This window comes from Balaenoptera musculus, chromosome 15, assembly GCF_009873245.2.
Source record: "Balaenoptera musculus isolate JJ_BM4_2016_0621 chromosome 15, mBalMus1.pri.v3, whole genome shotgun sequence".
Lineage (NCBI taxonomy): Eukaryota > Metazoa > Chordata > Mammalia > Artiodactyla > Balaenopteridae > Balaenoptera > Balaenoptera musculus.
In genome coordinates, this window is record NC_045799.1 from 42782466 (window position 1) to 42799749 (window position 17284).

The following is a 17284-nucleotide window of genomic DNA, read 5'->3' on the forward strand; positions in this document are numbered from 1 at the left end:
ACCAAACACTTATTTCCAACGACAGATGATACATCTAATATGAGGTCGAGTGTGTGGCTGGTCTCCCACTGGCCCAGGCACGAGTGAATCCAGGGCCATCAGGCTAGAGGGCCAAACTTGCCAGTAAATTTGGCCCACAGAACACCATCTAGGGGCTGCAGCCCTCTCACTGTTAATGACACCTGGGTCTCAATTTCTTCATGTATCAAATGAGAGAGTCAACTAGTCTCTCCAAATTCCTTCGGGTCCAAAATTCAGAGAGTCTGGTTTCAGATGCTGACACGCCACAACACTGCCAGCTCTCTGGTGTCGCCAGCAGTGATTTGACTGCTCTATCCTGAACGTGAAAGCCAAGGTCTTGGCTCTCGGAAATGTGATTACGGGATCACCAGGGTAGGCGCTCCTGGGTCCGCGGGAGACAACGCCGAGCTGAACTCAGCCTTTCATCTAACGATTACTGAGCACCAGCCTGCAGCGCACGCAGTATTCTTGAAGGAGGAAGGACTGAGCACCGAGGAGTGATGTCAGGGGCCAGGTGGTGGGCAAAGAACCAGGGAACGAAGTTAACACAGAATCTCAGAGATGGTAAGGAAAATGAGCCAATGCAAGTAGGTGGTGGCCAATGTTTGTAATTAAGATGACGCCTACGGAGTTGTTCAAAGACATCCTTCAGGGCTGGGCAATGGGAAGGACTCCACAGGGCAAAGAGGCGCCAGTGGGGCCCTGAAGGCTGAGCAGGATTTCTATACATGGCGAGGGACAGCAGGGCCTTGCATGGAAAGGGTCGCAGCACACGAGAAGAACTGGTCTGCCCAGCAGTGGCTCTGTCGTCAGCAGACAGGAGGACAAAGTGGGCACAAGCTGGGTTCGAGATGCAACTCTACCACTTTCTAACTGCCTGACACTTGTCCCATCAACCATCAAGGAGAAAGAAGAAAGAAAATAATTAAATCTTGCTCATAAAGCAAGCTGACAGGGAAAGCCAAGTGCAGTGCACTGTTGGTCCAATCTGGCTCCACCTGAATTTGATATTTGGCACTTTGGAAATTCACAAGAGGTCAGCTCAGGGTGCACAGCGGGCCCTGGCTCAGCCATGAGAACCCAGAGAGATAATAAGACACAACACCAATACCCCCAGAAAGCTGCAGGATCATCAAAGCCAGAGCAAAGCACTCAGAATTTGCTGGCCTGAATTAGGGCTTTGCAAAGCCTACTCCATCGAAACACAGGAAGCTAAAAGCCTCCTTTGCGTGGCTTCTGCAGAAAAGCTGACATAGGGAAATCATCACAGTGTATCCACTATAATCGAGTATTAATACTAAATGGCCAGGGAGTGAAGCCGGTTAACAAAAGCCAGGACATCAGGCTCCAAGCTCCTGCTGCATTCTCACTGCACAGCACAGGATACAAATCGAGAGCGTGCCCTCCACAGCTTTAAATTTCCTGGGGCTGGAGCTTTGTCCAGCAATTTCATTTACATAACGTACCTACAATCATTTTCTTAAACCACAGACCTATGTCTCTGAAGTCACAGCATTATGGTTTTTGATTGTCATCTGTCACTGTTTTGCCTGGGGGGATTACTGGAGAGCTTGGTAAACAGAATCCAGTTTAAGCAGATTGTTTGACAGGAGGCTGTCCTGACCTTTTCAGGCAAGATGGGGGACAGAGGCTCAGGCAACAGCTCCCAGTAGGTCTTGCCTTGTCAACAGCATGGATCCCAAGCCTCTGCCAACGTCAAGCTGGGCTCCTAGAGGCCAGCAGTCTGGGCTTCTGCTGCAGCCCCTCGGGAGGTGCTGTGAGGGGAGGGTTCCTGGGGAGGGGGCAGCATTCCAGGCCCCCGTAACCTGGGCTTCAGTTAAGATCTCAACAGACCAAAGGGTCTGGAACTAAAGAAAATACACAGGCCCATGTCCTCCTCATGAGGGTAAGGACACTGCGGCCCCAAGATGGAAGAGCCTGCCCAAGGCCAGCAGGGCAGAAAGGGGTTGGGAAGGGCACAAAGCCCCCTTGCAGGACACCAAATCCGATGACGTTTGCACAATAGGCGGCCGCCAGTCTCTCTTGGCATCACGTCTGCAGGGTTAGCAGAAAAAGCATCCTCCAGTTCATGTATTTATTTGTCTTGAGATCCTACCTCCGAGAAGCACGGTGACAGGCAACAGGTAGAGGAAGAGAAATATTCTTCCTTTACCATGAAAACAGTGCTACTTCCTAGTTCACAACATTGAAAATAATACCAGTGAATCATGACCTAACATGCCTGGATAGACCACCATGTTCGGAACATCTAGAGAGCTTTGCTTGTTTATTTTTTAATACAGAATCTTGAGGTCTCCCTCTGGATTCTCAAACACTGGGAATCAGCAGGGGGTGGGGGGAGGATTGTTTTCCAGTTCGCTGTCAGGTGTGGAAATCAGTGTCTATGGAACCTGTGAACGCAGGGGCGATGCTTCACCAGAACAAGTGCTGGTCAAGGTCCCACAGAAGACATGAGGGGGCGGGAGGGGAGGAGAGAGGGAAGAAGGGGACGGAAGGGGCAGCAGAGGGAAAAGGAGTCAATGAAACGGAATGGGGCGGGGGGAGAGCACCGACGGAGGGAGGGGGAATCCGGCTGGAAGCTTTCTCAGTCTTCCCTGCTTATCAAATATTAAACACACAGTCAGAGGTCAGTGAGGTAACAGACAAGGGCTTTGTTTCTGTTTGTGTGTTTTTTTCAACTTCAGGCCAGTGACTCTAAACCAAAGATCCTAAGGAAAAAGAAAAGAAGGCTAAGCATTTGCCGGTGAATCAGAAAACATAAAGGCTACAGAATTACTTTTTAAAAAAACAGTGAGAGACACACAGCACCAGGGATAGAAGCCGCGCCATCACAGCCCGAGGGTTAATACCATGGGGCATGGAGGGTGTGGCAGGCGTCCCCTCGGCTTGGCTCACCTCTCCCGGTCCTTCTCCAGGGCTTCCTGCTCGGCCCCCAGGCCGGCCCGGAGCCCGGACAGCTCGCTGCCGCCGGCGGTCAAGGTGGCCGGCTTTGGCCTCTGCTCCTCGGCCGCCAGGCCCCGGGCGCAGCGCCGCTGCAGGGCAGAGTGCCTCCTCTCCAGCCGGGCCACCGCCCGCTCCAGCGCCTCCCTCTGCTGCTTCTCCCGGGATTCCAGGATCTCCTTTTCCTTCCGCCTCACCTTCTCCTCCTGACGGGCCACGTTGGCCGTGAACTCGAAGGTGGCCTGGAGCTTCTGCAGCTGGCTGGCGCTGGCCTGGTACTGCGCGAGCTGCTCTTCTTTTTCTTCCATCTCTTTCTCCACTTGGTAGAGAGTGCCGTCCAGGCCGAGAGGACCTCGGTCGAGGATCTCACAGGCTCTCTGTTTCTCTTCCAACAGCCTCGGCAAATGATGCTGCAGGAGATACTGGAGCTGGCGCTCCTTACACTGCAGCCTCCCCTCCGCCGGCTTGATCTGCTCCACATCTCCAGCCGCGTGGGGGACATCTGCGACACCACCGTCCTCCTTTAACGACAGCCTCGATTCTTCCTGGCTGCCAGATTTTAAGCGCTCTAGGATTTCACGTTCTTCCTCCGCCTCCTTTCTCAGGAGGTCCTTCTGCTGAACCAGCTCCTTCTCCAGGGTGGCCAGCGCGGCCAGCTGCCTTCGCTTGAACTCTAAGAAACGCAGCTGCGCCCGTTCGAGCTCCCGGCCGCCGTCGTGCCCCTCGGCACTGGCCTCCTTGGCCCGCAGGAGGGATGCGCGGATGTCCTCGAGGTCCTGCCGCTCCTCCTCCGCGCGCTGCGCCTGCCCGTGCCGCAGCGGCCGGACCAGCTCCCGCTCCTCCCAGAGCTGCTCCTCCAGGTGCGCCACGCGCAGGACCTGCTCCTTCTCCTGCTCCTCCAGCCGCTTCTTCTCCTGCTCCAGCTTGACACACTGCTCCTCTTTTGCCCTTCTGAGCTGCTCCAGCTCCTGAAATATCTGAACCTTCTCGGCCTTCTCGTGGCTGTTGAGTTCCTGCAGCCGCTGGAGCTCTTCCTGGACGCGGAGGAAGCGCTCCTCGTCTTGTTTCTTCTTCTGCAGCTCGATCTCCTGCTGCTCCCGCAGCCTCTCCTCCTCGAACCGCTCCTTTTCGGCCAGCAGGTCCTTGAGCTTGCTCTCCAGGTGGAAGCTGCGGCGTTTGAGGCTCTCCTCCTGCTTGCGGATCTGCAGCTGCACAATCTCCGTCTCCTTGCGCTGCGTCTCCACCTCCTGCTGCATCCGCTCCAGCGCAGCCTTGTCGGACTTCTGCTTTTCCTCCATCTCTTCTATGAGTTTTCTGAAATGCAAATCGTTGACTGATCGTTATTTGATCGCTAGGTTCAAAGGCTGCTCTAACTTCTCCCTAAACTGGTACCTCCTAGAAATGGACATACACCACACACCCTTCACTAAAATAAAATTTTAAAAAAAGAGGGAGAACAGCACTTTCCTTTTAATATCCAGCAGCATGCTGTTTAATTTTTTTACTCTGTCACTGTCCAACATATCATTTGCCTAATCTCCTGAAGTAGCTTCTGCTATCATTTCTTTGCAGAGCCTATAAGCATAATGTGTTATGCATGATATAATTTTTAAAGCCCCCTGAGCTCAAAGAGAAAGAGGCATGCCCAATTTAAATTTAAATGTGAATAATTTTATTCAGCCCAAAGGCTAAAGCTCAATGGAAATTCGGTTACAAAATGACATTAAATAAAAATGCTTATGCTGTCCTCAACTCATCAGGGTCAAATATCAAAGTCAAGATAATCGACACTTCATTGTTCCAGCTCAAATAACTACACGCTATTTAGCATTTAATCACTAGTTTAGGACAAATGGTAATCACCAAATGACCCAAAATATTAGTTTATTAATGCATAACATTGAAAATAACGTCAATCTCCATTAGAATACTTAAGTGCATGATTCCGGGGGTTACATGTCATGTTGTGTCTTAGAGAGCAAAGGGTCCCCACTGGGTGCTAAGTCAATGTTTCGAGGTCAGGGTGGCCTTCAAAGCAAGAACACAGGGCATGTCAGAGTACGGATGCACGGCCTCCATCTCCTGACCCACCAAAGACCTACTATCGTACATGATGCTGCGAGCTAAACTAATTCATCTGTAACATCCAGACTCCACACTCTAGAAAATAAATATCCAGGGTGTAGATTTTCTGTGGCCTTACTTTCTAATATCTATCCTTGGTCCATTTCTTGGCTTGTTAAATAGGACAGGAAAAAAAAAGAAAACTACTTAGTTTTATCAAAGAATTACATTCAGGACACATAAAAAACGCTCTCCAAATCAATTAAACACACACACACACACACACACACACACAGACACACACAGACACACACACACACACACACACACACACACACAGACACACACAGACACACACACACACACAGACACACACACACACACACACACACACACACACACACACACACACACACACACACACACACACACACACACACACACACACACACACACACACACACACCCCAGAAGAAAAGGGAGCTGAGAACATGCAGAGGCAGATTAGAAAAGGAAACACAAATGGCTGATCAACATAAGGAAAGATGTTTTAAAAAGTGAGGAGGCATAAGAAGGGGAAGTGTCATTCTTTTGGCTTTTTTAAAACTCAGGATATTATTAAGGAAGAAATACTTTTTAGTTAAATTTAAACAAGTCTATATTTGATGTATTATATATATTTGTATATATGTATGTATATATTTAATATATGTAAATTATATGTACATATTTAAAGAGTATATTAAATTTGCCTACTGACTCTATTCCCTGGTCTTACAAGTATTTGAAGATGAGCTATTTAAAAAATTCAAACGTGAAGTAAAACTAACCAGCTAAAGAGAAAGGAGCTACAGTCATCAGACGTGTAAATGATGGACACGGAACCAGAGGGAGATGACACAGACACAGGGGATCTCAGTCTAGGACATCAACACAGGCACCCACCCACTATGTGGTGTTATGACTCCTACCACGTGGCTTACCTTTTACTTTCTAATTTCTCAAGTTCTTCACGCTGTTGCCGCTCAAATTCAAGTCTAATAAATCAAATGAAAATGAGTCACTTTTCTGAAAGAGCTTTTTTCACTCTCTTATTCTCTATATGTAGTTACATATTACAAAGAACATTGGTTTGTCAAGTACAATTTTTAATCATTATGGATTAGCAAGTTTAAAATGTATTCTTTGCTCTATGACTATGATTATAAATTAGTCATACTTTAGGAGTGCTTGAATTCAGGCTGAAAAGAACATATTTTACTTGAAGGAAAGCAAACAAAACACCACTGTACGGGAAAAGCAGAGTTAAAGGAGACTTCTAAATGAGAAGCATGCCTACCCCATGCAGCTTAGCCACTGATTAGTACATAAAAATGGAGAATCTCTACCTTAGACAGATGGGTCCTTTTATAGGGAAAAGACTGCCGGGGAGGTAGAGAGAGAGAGAGAGAGCACAGACATCAATTAAGAAAAGAATTAACTGTGGGAACATCAGGAGAAAAGCAGTAAGGTACTTAAAAGCCAATAGCCATGCACAAATTGAAACGTCTTTTTATACAGATCACATTTTCCAATCATTTCTTGAAGCAAATTCTCCAAAGGGTTAGCTATTATGTTTTATACGCTTCCCATGATAACTAGAGCACTAATAATAACTGAGTACCAATAATAATTGCCCACAGAAGTCAAATTCATATTTTTACTACTTTATAAATGGTTATACTGTATGGAGGTTTCTCAAGATCCTCCTGTAGTTAGTAGTTATATGATATTGGAGCCATGGGGGTTACAGAGATTATGAACAGATTGACCATAGTGGTAGCAAAATAAAGGGGGCTAGGTCACTGGGAATTTTAAAACAACTCGCTAAAATACTGATAACAAGTTGACTTTTTCTCAAATACTAGATTGAATTACTTCAAGGTTTCACTATACCTTTTAAACAGCATGAACTGTAATTCTTAAACGTTTCCTGTTGTGGTGGATAGCAAATACAGCTAAGAAGCTGAACTATGGAAAAATTCATCAGTCAACTGTTTTCCTTGGATAAGATAATCCAGGTTGGCAACAGTTACCTTTACAATGAGCTAACAAAATTTCAAATAGATCTGTTACCAATTTAATTTGGGCTAAAATTGAGAGTAAGATGTCTGGGGGGGTTTGCAAGCAGAACTGAGGGCAGTGCTGAGTGATTTACATGTTTGCTTACTCTGCCTTCCCAGCAAATCCTGAAGATATCACATAGTACCTGATCCATTTAACAGATGAGAAACCCAGAGCTCAGAGGCCTGAAAGAACTTGTCCAAGGTCACGATGGTAAGATGTGGTGGAACCAGGACTTGAAGCCACGATAGCCTGCTTCCAAAACATCCTCAATTCATTCATTTTATGAGCAATGCTCCAGTTTGTGATATATAATAAGAATATTAAATCCTTCGTTGAAACTTATCATTTAGGGTTATATTTATCTTTCTATCAAATGAAAATGATCTGTGGATTACAGGCACTGCCATCCAAGAGAAATCAATCACCTAAGTATAGTATATGAAAGATATTTGCCAGTTCTGGAGCCCAATCCATATGCCATTACACTAAGCAGATACAGGGTTTCATTAAAGTTCATATATGATCATTCTCTTTTATATAACGATAAACAGAACCTTGGGAATGCTTCCTAGTACGTATTTTTAGACTTCGGTACAGGTTAGTCTTTCTAGAGATAATTACAGTCAAAAATAATAAAATCAAATCACCGGATAAAACACACTTTCAAAACCTGAGGATTTTCCTAATAGAACTGTCTTTATTCTTGATTTACACTTTCTGTGAGCATCAGCTCGATGTGACCATCAGCAGACAATGTCGCTCTGCTCTGACAGTGTCACAAGGGCACAGTCATAAGGCAAATGCTGCTCTGAGAGGTTTGAATGAAAACCTATCACCAGACAGTTTGCAACGTGCAGGTGCTTGGCCGGGCACTGAGCATGCAATACCCTCACTTTGTTCTCCTAACCCTAGCAGGTCTCATCCCCATTTTATAAAACAGGAAACTGAGGCTTAGATGAGGTAAGTAGCAGAGGGAGGGCTTGAATCAGTTTGGTACTAAAATCTGTGCTGCTAACCACTGCAATTGTTGCTAATGAGTTGTGTGGTCTCAAAAAGTCATGAAATGTGAGTTTTAATATCTTCATCTCCAGTGTGACACTCCGAGCACCTACATATTTTACTGAGCACAGTGCCAGGCGCTGTGCAAGGCACAGGGGATACAGAAGTCCGGAAGGGAGATATGTCCCTGCCCCCATGGGGCTCCCAGTCTGTAAGTGACAGTGGAATAAACATGAGGGGCACACCCAGTGTGTCACGAGCCAGGATGAGGAAGGACACAGTGTTATAACACACCAAGCGGGTGCTGGTCTCAGAATTTGGTAGGACCTAGAATCAAGGCAAGCCTCCCAAGGGAACTTCCACCTAGGCTGTGTCATTCTTCCTTGTGCATGATGCAGAAGCTCAATAAAGCCAGGTCTTGGCTTCCTGTGAGGGGAGGGGCAAGATGTGAAGCTCAACGGGACAAGAGAAGCCACACGGTGCAGGGCCTTGGAAGTTATACTGAGGACTCTGCACTTGATCCCAAAGATGGTGGCAGAAAAGTGTCTTGGAACAGGGTTGTTAGAGAGCCCACAGAGAACAGATGAGAGGAGAAGCCACGAAACAGATCAGGAGGCCTGTGTCGTCACGGAAACAAGAGATGATGGAGGCAGGACCCAGGATCACTGGGATAAGGAAATGCCAGTATCTTCTGATACGCAGGGGTTCAGTTCAGAACCTGCTAATGGGCTGGATTTTGTTGGAGGTTGTGATGGGAAAGAAAGAGTCAAAGACGACCCTCAGGTTTCTGGCCAGGTCACACAGTGGGTGGGGAAGCCGAGCTTCACGGCCAAGAGGCTGTGCTAAAAGGTCAACTGGTCCAAATACAAATGCTAGTGGTTGTGAGGCTAAGCATGAGTTACTTAATCTTGGATGCTTAATTTTTACAGACTCTGAAGAAAATAACAAGCCCTCCCTCAAAGAAGACAAACATCCATCTCATCAAACAAGACCGTACATACAAAATATCTGTATCAACATCCACGAAACATCTGTATCAACATCCACGAAAGAGTCATTCTACACCTGGGTCTCAGGACTCGCATTTGACTCTCACAATGGTCCTGTGAGGTAGGTGCCATCTTTCCCCCATTTTACACACGAGCAATGGCCACGACTCCAGTAAATGGCAGAATCAATCGACTCCAGAGCCCACAATTTATCTCTATTCTGCCTTCAAGAAAGTAAGCTCAATTTTACACATGTTGAATCTAATGATTCCAGGGTCAACCAAATTGAGAAGTCCAGCAGGCAGGGGATACAAACGAAATTCTAGCACTTGGGCCGTCATCAAGGATGGAGATATAGACTTGGAATTCACCAGCATCTAGATAGGAATTACCCAGGACATAGGTATGGAATGTGAATGAAGGAGCTTAGTGCAGAGTCTGGAAGACCACACACACTGCAGTGACTGGCAGAGAAGGATGGGCCCTTAAATGAGGCTGAAGATGAGCAGCTAAAGGCAGAGAGAGAGGATCCCCTTGATAAATAATGATTCCCATTTCCTCAAAATTAAGAGTTTAAAAAAAAAAAGAAAAAACAACATAAAGACGCTCAGTCCCAAAGAGTCTGAGGAGAGAGTCATAATTACAAAGTCAGGGACTATATTTTAAATATGAGGTGATATCAGCTGTTGCTGGTACTGTTTAGTTTCTATTAAATATTACATATTTACTGAACATACTTTAAAATGCACCTCCTTCCATAATCAATGATAATATTTCAAACAGCAAACCTCAATAGACTGTAAAATATAAATGTGTGTTAATATCAAGGAAAGAACATCAACTGTTATTGTATTTTAATGTGGCTTCATTTTAAATAAGTGTAATTCACTATCTTACTTTACTGGAATCATCTTGGCCCCAAATGCTAATTTCCTAAATGTTATAATGAAAAGGAAAACCACAAAAGGATATAATTTTTACAGCCGCTTTTAGCATTTTTAAATGACAGTTGGAAGTAACACACACTGTGTTAGGGCCAACAAAAAAGCACAGCATACAACCTATTTTTATGAGAAATGGTGTCTTTTTTTTTTTTTTTGCATTAAAAGACATCTACCATTTTTCAGCATAACTGCACATCTTGCCATCTATATTCCTGTTATCACTGGCAACGAAAAAGCAAGGGGGTGGGAATTTCTCCGTGCACACCATTACATTGAAAGTGAGACTGTGATTATCAAGAAAAAGGAAGAGAAAGAAATTTTAATGAACTGAAAGCATACATTTCGAGTCCCTGTGTCGTCCAAATGGTGATGAGTTTGGAACTTCTCATTTCACTTTCTAAAAGGAGGAAAGTGGCTACTGGAGTCCAGCCCACTCTTGAGTGGCAGCTGTGGGGGAGGTGGCTGGGGCGTGGATGCTGATCTACAGACCAGCGGGGGGGCTCCCAGCCGACGGGGGTGAGCCAAAGCGGAGGCAGCTCCCACACGGGCATTTGCAGCAAGTACGCGAGCGGCTAAGGGAAGTTTCAGCAAGTACGCGAACAGCTAAGGGAAAAGTTCTTGGTCAACGGGGAGGCCTGGATTTTTCCTACGTGGCTTTCAGGTTATCATCAAATCCGGAGATGACCTCGTGGGCGGGCAGCCCGTGAAGGTGCACAGGGCCCTGCACTCACGTGATACTCCACTGTGGTCACCCTAAACTTCTTAATATTTGAACAAGAGGCCCCACATTTTCATTATGCACTGAGCCCTGCAAACTGTACAGCTGGTTCTGATCACGTATGTGTCATTTTTGAAAGAATCCCCGGCCTGTTGCCTGGGATGTTTGGACTCAGTCCAGAGTCTGGTAAGGGACAGATGGAAAGGATCTGGAAAAGACCAGAACTCAGTGTAGAGGGTTCCCCTCTCCCGCATCCTTCACAAGGGATTAGGGTTTGACCGCAGTGGGTCCTGTAATGGTTGAGCCCAGAATGGCCGAGCTTCTTACCACCTTACCACCCTCGGGAACTCCCTTCCAGCCAGTCTCAAATCACCTTACAGAGAGCAAATCCCAAGGAGACCAGGGGGATCTTGGAGACTAAAGAGAAAGTTTGGATTTGGGTGCTAGAGTTTGTGCAGGTCCTGTCCAATCATCTCCCTGACCTTGAGAACCTCGACATTCTAGATATTCTTTAAAGGCTGAGCAGAAACCAGATGCTACCCCAAGGTAGGCAAAGGGAAACTCATGAAAGAAGAACCCGGCCATTCATCCAGACTCGGACTCTGCCTGGACAGGCCTTGCAGTCATTCCTGCGTGCCCTGATCAGGGTTCATGCAAACTCGCATTAGAAAGCTAAGAATAGCTGCTTCGTAGAGACAGTTGAAACTGCCACACTACCCACTCCCAGTCTCCCCATTTTTCCCCTCAAATCAAGTTATCCTACAGCAGAGTGACTTCATACAACTGTAATTCAAGGTGCTTATATCAAGATGAGGGTCGCACCATGCAATTTGATCTAGGAAGGTGTGACATTAAACCTCTTTTAGGTAAAAGAGTTTATAACAAAAATATCCCTAGTATTCTGGGAGTGGTTTTCTAATTAACTTTCAAATCCCTAGTCTAGAAAGTACTGGTAAAGACTTCCCAGAAGCCAGTCTTAAGCCTTTCGCATTGCAAATGAAAAGTGCTCAAAGAAACAAAGATTGCTTTTAAAAAAAAAAATAGTAAAATTTGATACCACAGCATTTTAAGTGAGTTTCTCCTCAGCCTATTTCTCACAACAGTGCTATAACCTTCTCCAATAAAGCCAGCCAGGACCACCGGTAAAACCCAGGAGACCTACCTCATCGAACATAAGACCAAAGGTAGTTAGAAGTACACGGCACTCGAGAGATCATGCAATCAACTCGGCACACACCCCCATACCCCACCCAGACACCCTGCTCCTGCCCTCCCACTACTTTACAGGCCAGGAGACTGAGGCCTGGTTGGGCAGGCGGAGGGGCGGATCAGGGAGAGGCCCAAGGTGACCTCCTCTTTAGAGAAGTCAAGAGCAAAGTTTACCTCTTCCTACTCCTCCTCCATTCCTACTTCAACTCTGGAATTCCACCTCACCTCCTTAACCAAACCACGGCAACGTGTACCCCAGAAACAGCCTCCCAGAGTTGAATATGATTCACCGTTCCCAGATGGACCTCTCCCCTGTGGACAGACCAGAACAGTGTGCCACAGGGAATGTTCCTGCCTCTTCATTCAGCCATGCCTGCCACACGTCCAACAAACCTTTAACAAGCACCTACTATGTTCAAGGCAGTGTGTCAGACATACAGAATGGATAAACTGTCTTCAGGTCTTAAGGGTGAATTGTAAGTGAAATATGGATGCATATGGATCACACAGAACGTGAGGTGCCCAAGGAGAAAGTTCCAGTTTTTCCTTGCCAGGGTGGAGGGTGAGCATGTATAGCTGCATGCATGGGAGGAGCCCTCACTGTCTGTCTGAGCTGGGCCTTGCTTGACAGACGGACAGAACAGTGGCCACAGCGTGGGGAGTGGGAAAATCGAGTGGAACAAACATAGGAGAAGGAAGACGAAAGAAACAAGCAAGGCACTGAGCACGGGGAACAGAAGCTAGTGGCTCACGCAGCATCAGTTCATTCAATCAACAAGCCATTCACGTGCCCGGCGCTGTCCCAGGCCCTGAGACTCAGCAAAAGGCACCAAGCCCCTGCCGTCATAAACCTTCCATTCTAGTGTGGGTGGGGGGAGAAGGACAGCTAACCAACAGTGAAAATGTTTCGTGATTCGTGCTGTGAAATAGCCTGAAGCCAGGAGGGAGGGTGGAGAGAGAGCTGATCGAGGGCGTGACCAACATGCGGGGGAAGCCAGGCCAGTGACCGGGGACAACATGTGGCACGTGGGAAGCACAGCAGGACTGGAATGGCGAGAGCAGGTGCAACCAGGGGACAGTGATGGGATGAGAGCAATTGTGGCCCAAGAAGGGGCCGTGGCCCAGACCACCCGGGGCCCTACAGGTCACAGAGGACAGGCAGAGCCCTGTCCACCAGGGCTCCTGGAGGACAGAGACCCAGCTGAGCCGTGTATCCTGAGGGCCTTCTGCAAGGCACATAGTAGATGTTCAACTAATGACCGCTCCGGGTAGAGCTTTGAAGTCAGCGACATGAGGCTGAGAGCCAGACCCCAATTACACAGAGTCACGGAACACCTGGGCGAGGAGGTGATGACGTCAGCCCGGGCAGAGTTCTCTGTGCCCTAAGAAATAACAACCGGCGGTGCTTCCAGCCTTCTCAAGATGAAAGTAATTAACTGCAGCAAAGGTAGAAAATACAGGGGAGTAAAATACAGTCAAGTCCCTCACCACGATCGCGGCATCTTGGTAAACAGCCTTCGGCCTCACAGCCGAACACACACGCACACGGATGAAAGCCGACCACAGAGTTTATTGTGTAGCCTTTTCCTGTTAATACACACCTTGGACAAATCCCCAAGTCATTAACTATCATTCCACAACACAGTTTAATATCATGCCATTTCAGAATACAGATGCACCAGGCTTTATGGGAGCAATCTCACATGGCTGGAAATGTACATGGCAGATGATCCTGATGAAGCGGTTTGGTGGGATCTACACGGGGTAGCCCAAGAGGAGGTTCGTTTAGGAAAAGAGAAGCTGTGCATATTTGTGGGCAGAGAAGGGGGGTCTGAAGACGTGAAAAAGACTCGAAATGCACCACAGCTCCTCTGCCCTGGCAAGACACTCCTGAAGTGAAGAGCTCTGCGGGTCTGCTTTGCACACCAGTACTCCTTTGATACCGCGTGCTGAGGGGCACAATGCTCACACGCTCAACCAGGCAGGGCTTGAAACATGAGCCTCACATCACGGGGCTGAGGGAGGTCTCGGCAGCGCCTATGTACCTCCACGGGGCTGGCCGCCCTCCCCCAGCCCTCCCCTGCCATCGCCTCTTCTAGGTCTCAGGCCTCCCTTCCTGATTTCTCTCTGACGTCTCTCTCCGTCCCTCCCCTTGTTTTAAGGTAAGCAGCAGATATTGTCAAATAAAGAATTCTGGGGCGTGTGGATTTAGCTGACAAATAATAAAGTGGGAAAGATTTATATAAGCTGTTTAATTGCAATGTGGGCATTGCAATTTATGTGGGCAAAAAGAAGAAATAGTTCCAAGAGTCCTCAATGATGAAGCAAGAGTTACATGATGATATAAACATGGGATGAAGAAGCGTGTTGGATGGCCTGGGGACAAGTTCCCAGGAAAACAGTAAAAGAAAAAGCAGAACACAGAGCTGTATATAGAGTGAGAGCTCAATGTTGTTTTTTTAAAATACTTTTTAGAATGCATGATTATAGTACCTGATGTACAATTAAACATATATAGTATAAAATATAAGTAAATATTACAAATATAAACCAATCATTATTTCTTGGTGGAAGGATTGTGAATGCTTGTGATTACTTTATTCATTTCTGAATGTTTTACTTTTTTTGTAATAAGCATTTCAATTTATAATGAGACAATCTACCCGTTTCAAACATTTTTCTCAATCTACTGTGATTATAGCAACCGTTTTACTTCCTTTTTGCGTCTACAAATCTCTAGTTGATTTCCATTCATCTCCAGCAATGACGATGATTAACCTCAGTAGATCATAAAATTTGGGGGTTGCTGATGGTGACTAAATATCTGAGGTCACTGATGTGGGACACGGCTGTTCTAGGTTAGGATTACGGTCTGGGATAAAAGAAGGGGGTGGAGGGTTCTCATTACGGCACAACAATTCACACACACACACAGACACACACATACACACACACACACATTCAATCAACAATTGCTTCCCAAACACCTACTTAGAAGCAGGGGTACATTATTAAGAAAATCAAACCTTTTCACTAAATATACTAAAAATATTCCATTAAATACCCAGACCAAGAGTGGGCAAATAGTTGCACCAAAACCCACAATTTCAGCAACTATTTAAAGCGCTACCACAGAGACAGGATGCTATATATAAAGAGCCAAGGAGATGAAATCTGGGCTGGGGTTGGTAGGGCCTCCCCGAGGAAATGACACTGAAACTGACATCTTAGAGAGGATGTGGGATTTAGCCACGTGAAGAGCGGGCGGACACACGGACGAGCGGTCCAGGAGGAGGAAACAGCACGTTTCCAGCAAAGCCCTGGAAGCAGGAACAGATACGTATGTACATCAGGAACCCTTGCCTGAATCAGCAACAAGCTCTAATCAAATGAGTCGACAAATTACAGACAGCTCACGGCAGGTAATCGAGTTAATACAAGATGTTACTTCAGAGGAAAATCATGCTGTCATGTAGGACGAAGAGGAATCTGCTACCTTCCACCCTTGCCCATAACTGCTATCCATCACTGCACTGGGCAAAGGCTCGCTTCCTCAGCTGGCCCATACAATTCAGCTTTAGATCATGCAATTATACAATGAGGGAAGCAGAAATGCTGCCCCTGGGCAGACAACGCAAACCTGAAGGAACAGAATGAAGACAGATTGCACTTGGAATCCTACAACTCATTGTTCCGCTCCTTTTTTTTTTTTTTAATTAATTTATTTATTTATTTATTTATTTTTGGGTGCGTTTGGTCTTCATTGCTGTGCGTGGACTGTCTCTAGTTGTGGCGAGCGGGGGCTACTCTTCATTGTGGTGCGCGGGCTTCTCACTGCAGTGGCTTCTCTTGTTGCAGAGCATGGGGTCTAGTCGCATGGGCTTCAGTAGCTGTGACACACGGTCTCAGTAGTTGTGGCTCACGGGCTGTAGAGCGCAGGCTCAGTAGTTGTGGCACACGGGCCTAGCTGCTCCGCGGCATGTGGGATCTTCCTGGACCAGAGCTCAAACCTCTGTCCCCTGCATTGGCAGGTGGATTCTTAACCACTGCACCACCAGGGAAGCCCCCATTCTGCTACTTTGGAAACAGGAAACAAAGAAGCTCATCATTTAAAGTGGCTCACGTTGGAGTTATATTCAAGGACAAGAAAGAAAAAGCTAAGTCAGTACAGACAGACTTCACTTTACTGCACTTCGCAGATATTGCTGTTTTTTTTTTTTTAAACAAATTGACGGTTTGTGGCAACCCTACATCGAGCAAGTCAACCAGTGCCATTTTCCCAGCAGCATTTGCTCACTTCATGTCTCTGTGTCACATTTTATTTATTTATTTATTTTTAACATCTTTATTGGAGTATAATTGCTTTACAATGTTGTGCTAGTTTCTGCTTTATAACAAAGTGAATCAGTTATACATATACATATATCCCCATATCTCTTCCCTCTTGCGCCTCCCTCCCACCCTCCCTATCCCACCCCTCTAGGTGGTCACAAAGCACTGAGCTGATCTCCCTGTGCTATGAGGCTGCTTCCCACTAGCTATCTTACATTTGGTAGTGTATATATGTCCATGCCACTCTCTCACTTCGTCCCAGCTTACCCTTCCCCCTCCCCGTGTCCTCAAGTCCGTTCTCTACTTCTGCATCTTTATTCCTGTCCTGCCCTTAGGTTATCAGAACCATTTTTCTTTTTTTTTTAGATTCCATATATATGTTAACATATGGTATTTTTCTCTTTCTGACTTACTTCACTCTGTATGACAGTCTCTAGGTCCATCCACCTCACCACAAATAACTCAATTTCATTTCTTTTTACGGCTGAGTAATATTCCATTGTATATATATGCCACATCTTCTTTATCCATTCATCTGTCGATGGACACTTAGGTTGCTTCCATGTCCTGGCTATTGTATATAGAACTGCAATGAACATTGTGGTACGTGACTCTTTTTGAACTATGGTTTTCTCAGGGTATATGCCCAGTAGTGGGATTGCTGGGTCGTATGGTAGTTCTATTTGTAGTTTTTTAAGGAACCTCCATACTGTTCTCCATAGTGGCTGTATCAATTTACATTCCCACCAACAGTGCAAGAGGGTTCCCTTTTCTCCACACCCTCTCCAGGATTTATTGTTCGTAGATTTTTTGATGATGGCCATTCTGTCTGTGTCACATTTTAGTAATTCTCACTATCCTGAAAACTTTTCATTCTTATCATATTTGCTACAGTGATCTGTGATTAGTTATCTTTGATGTTACTATTGCAAAAACATTGT

The 17284-nt window shown here is 46.1% G+C and overlaps 1 protein-coding gene across 4 annotated transcripts in view; it reads right to left on the reverse strand.

The window, feature by feature from the left end:
- The window catches only part of KIF16B (kinesin family member 16B), a 289942-nt gene that overhangs the window by 93554 nt on the left and 179104 nt on the right, over window positions 1-17284 (reverse strand). For 2 of the 4 annotated variants that reach the window (XM_036827059.1, XM_036827057.1), the window contains exons 18-20: window positions 6435-6467; window positions 6030-6083; window positions 2938-4296 (exon numbers count right to left, since the gene is read on the reverse strand). In XM_036827059.1, the coding sequence (XP_036682954.1) occupies window positions 2938-4296; window positions 6030-6083; window positions 6435-6467 (1446 nt within the window). The remainder of the gene's footprint in view (window positions 1-2937; window positions 4297-6029; window positions 6084-6434; window positions 6468-17284) is intronic. The other 2 variants (XM_036827058.1, XM_036827060.1) reach the window with 2 other exon arrangements.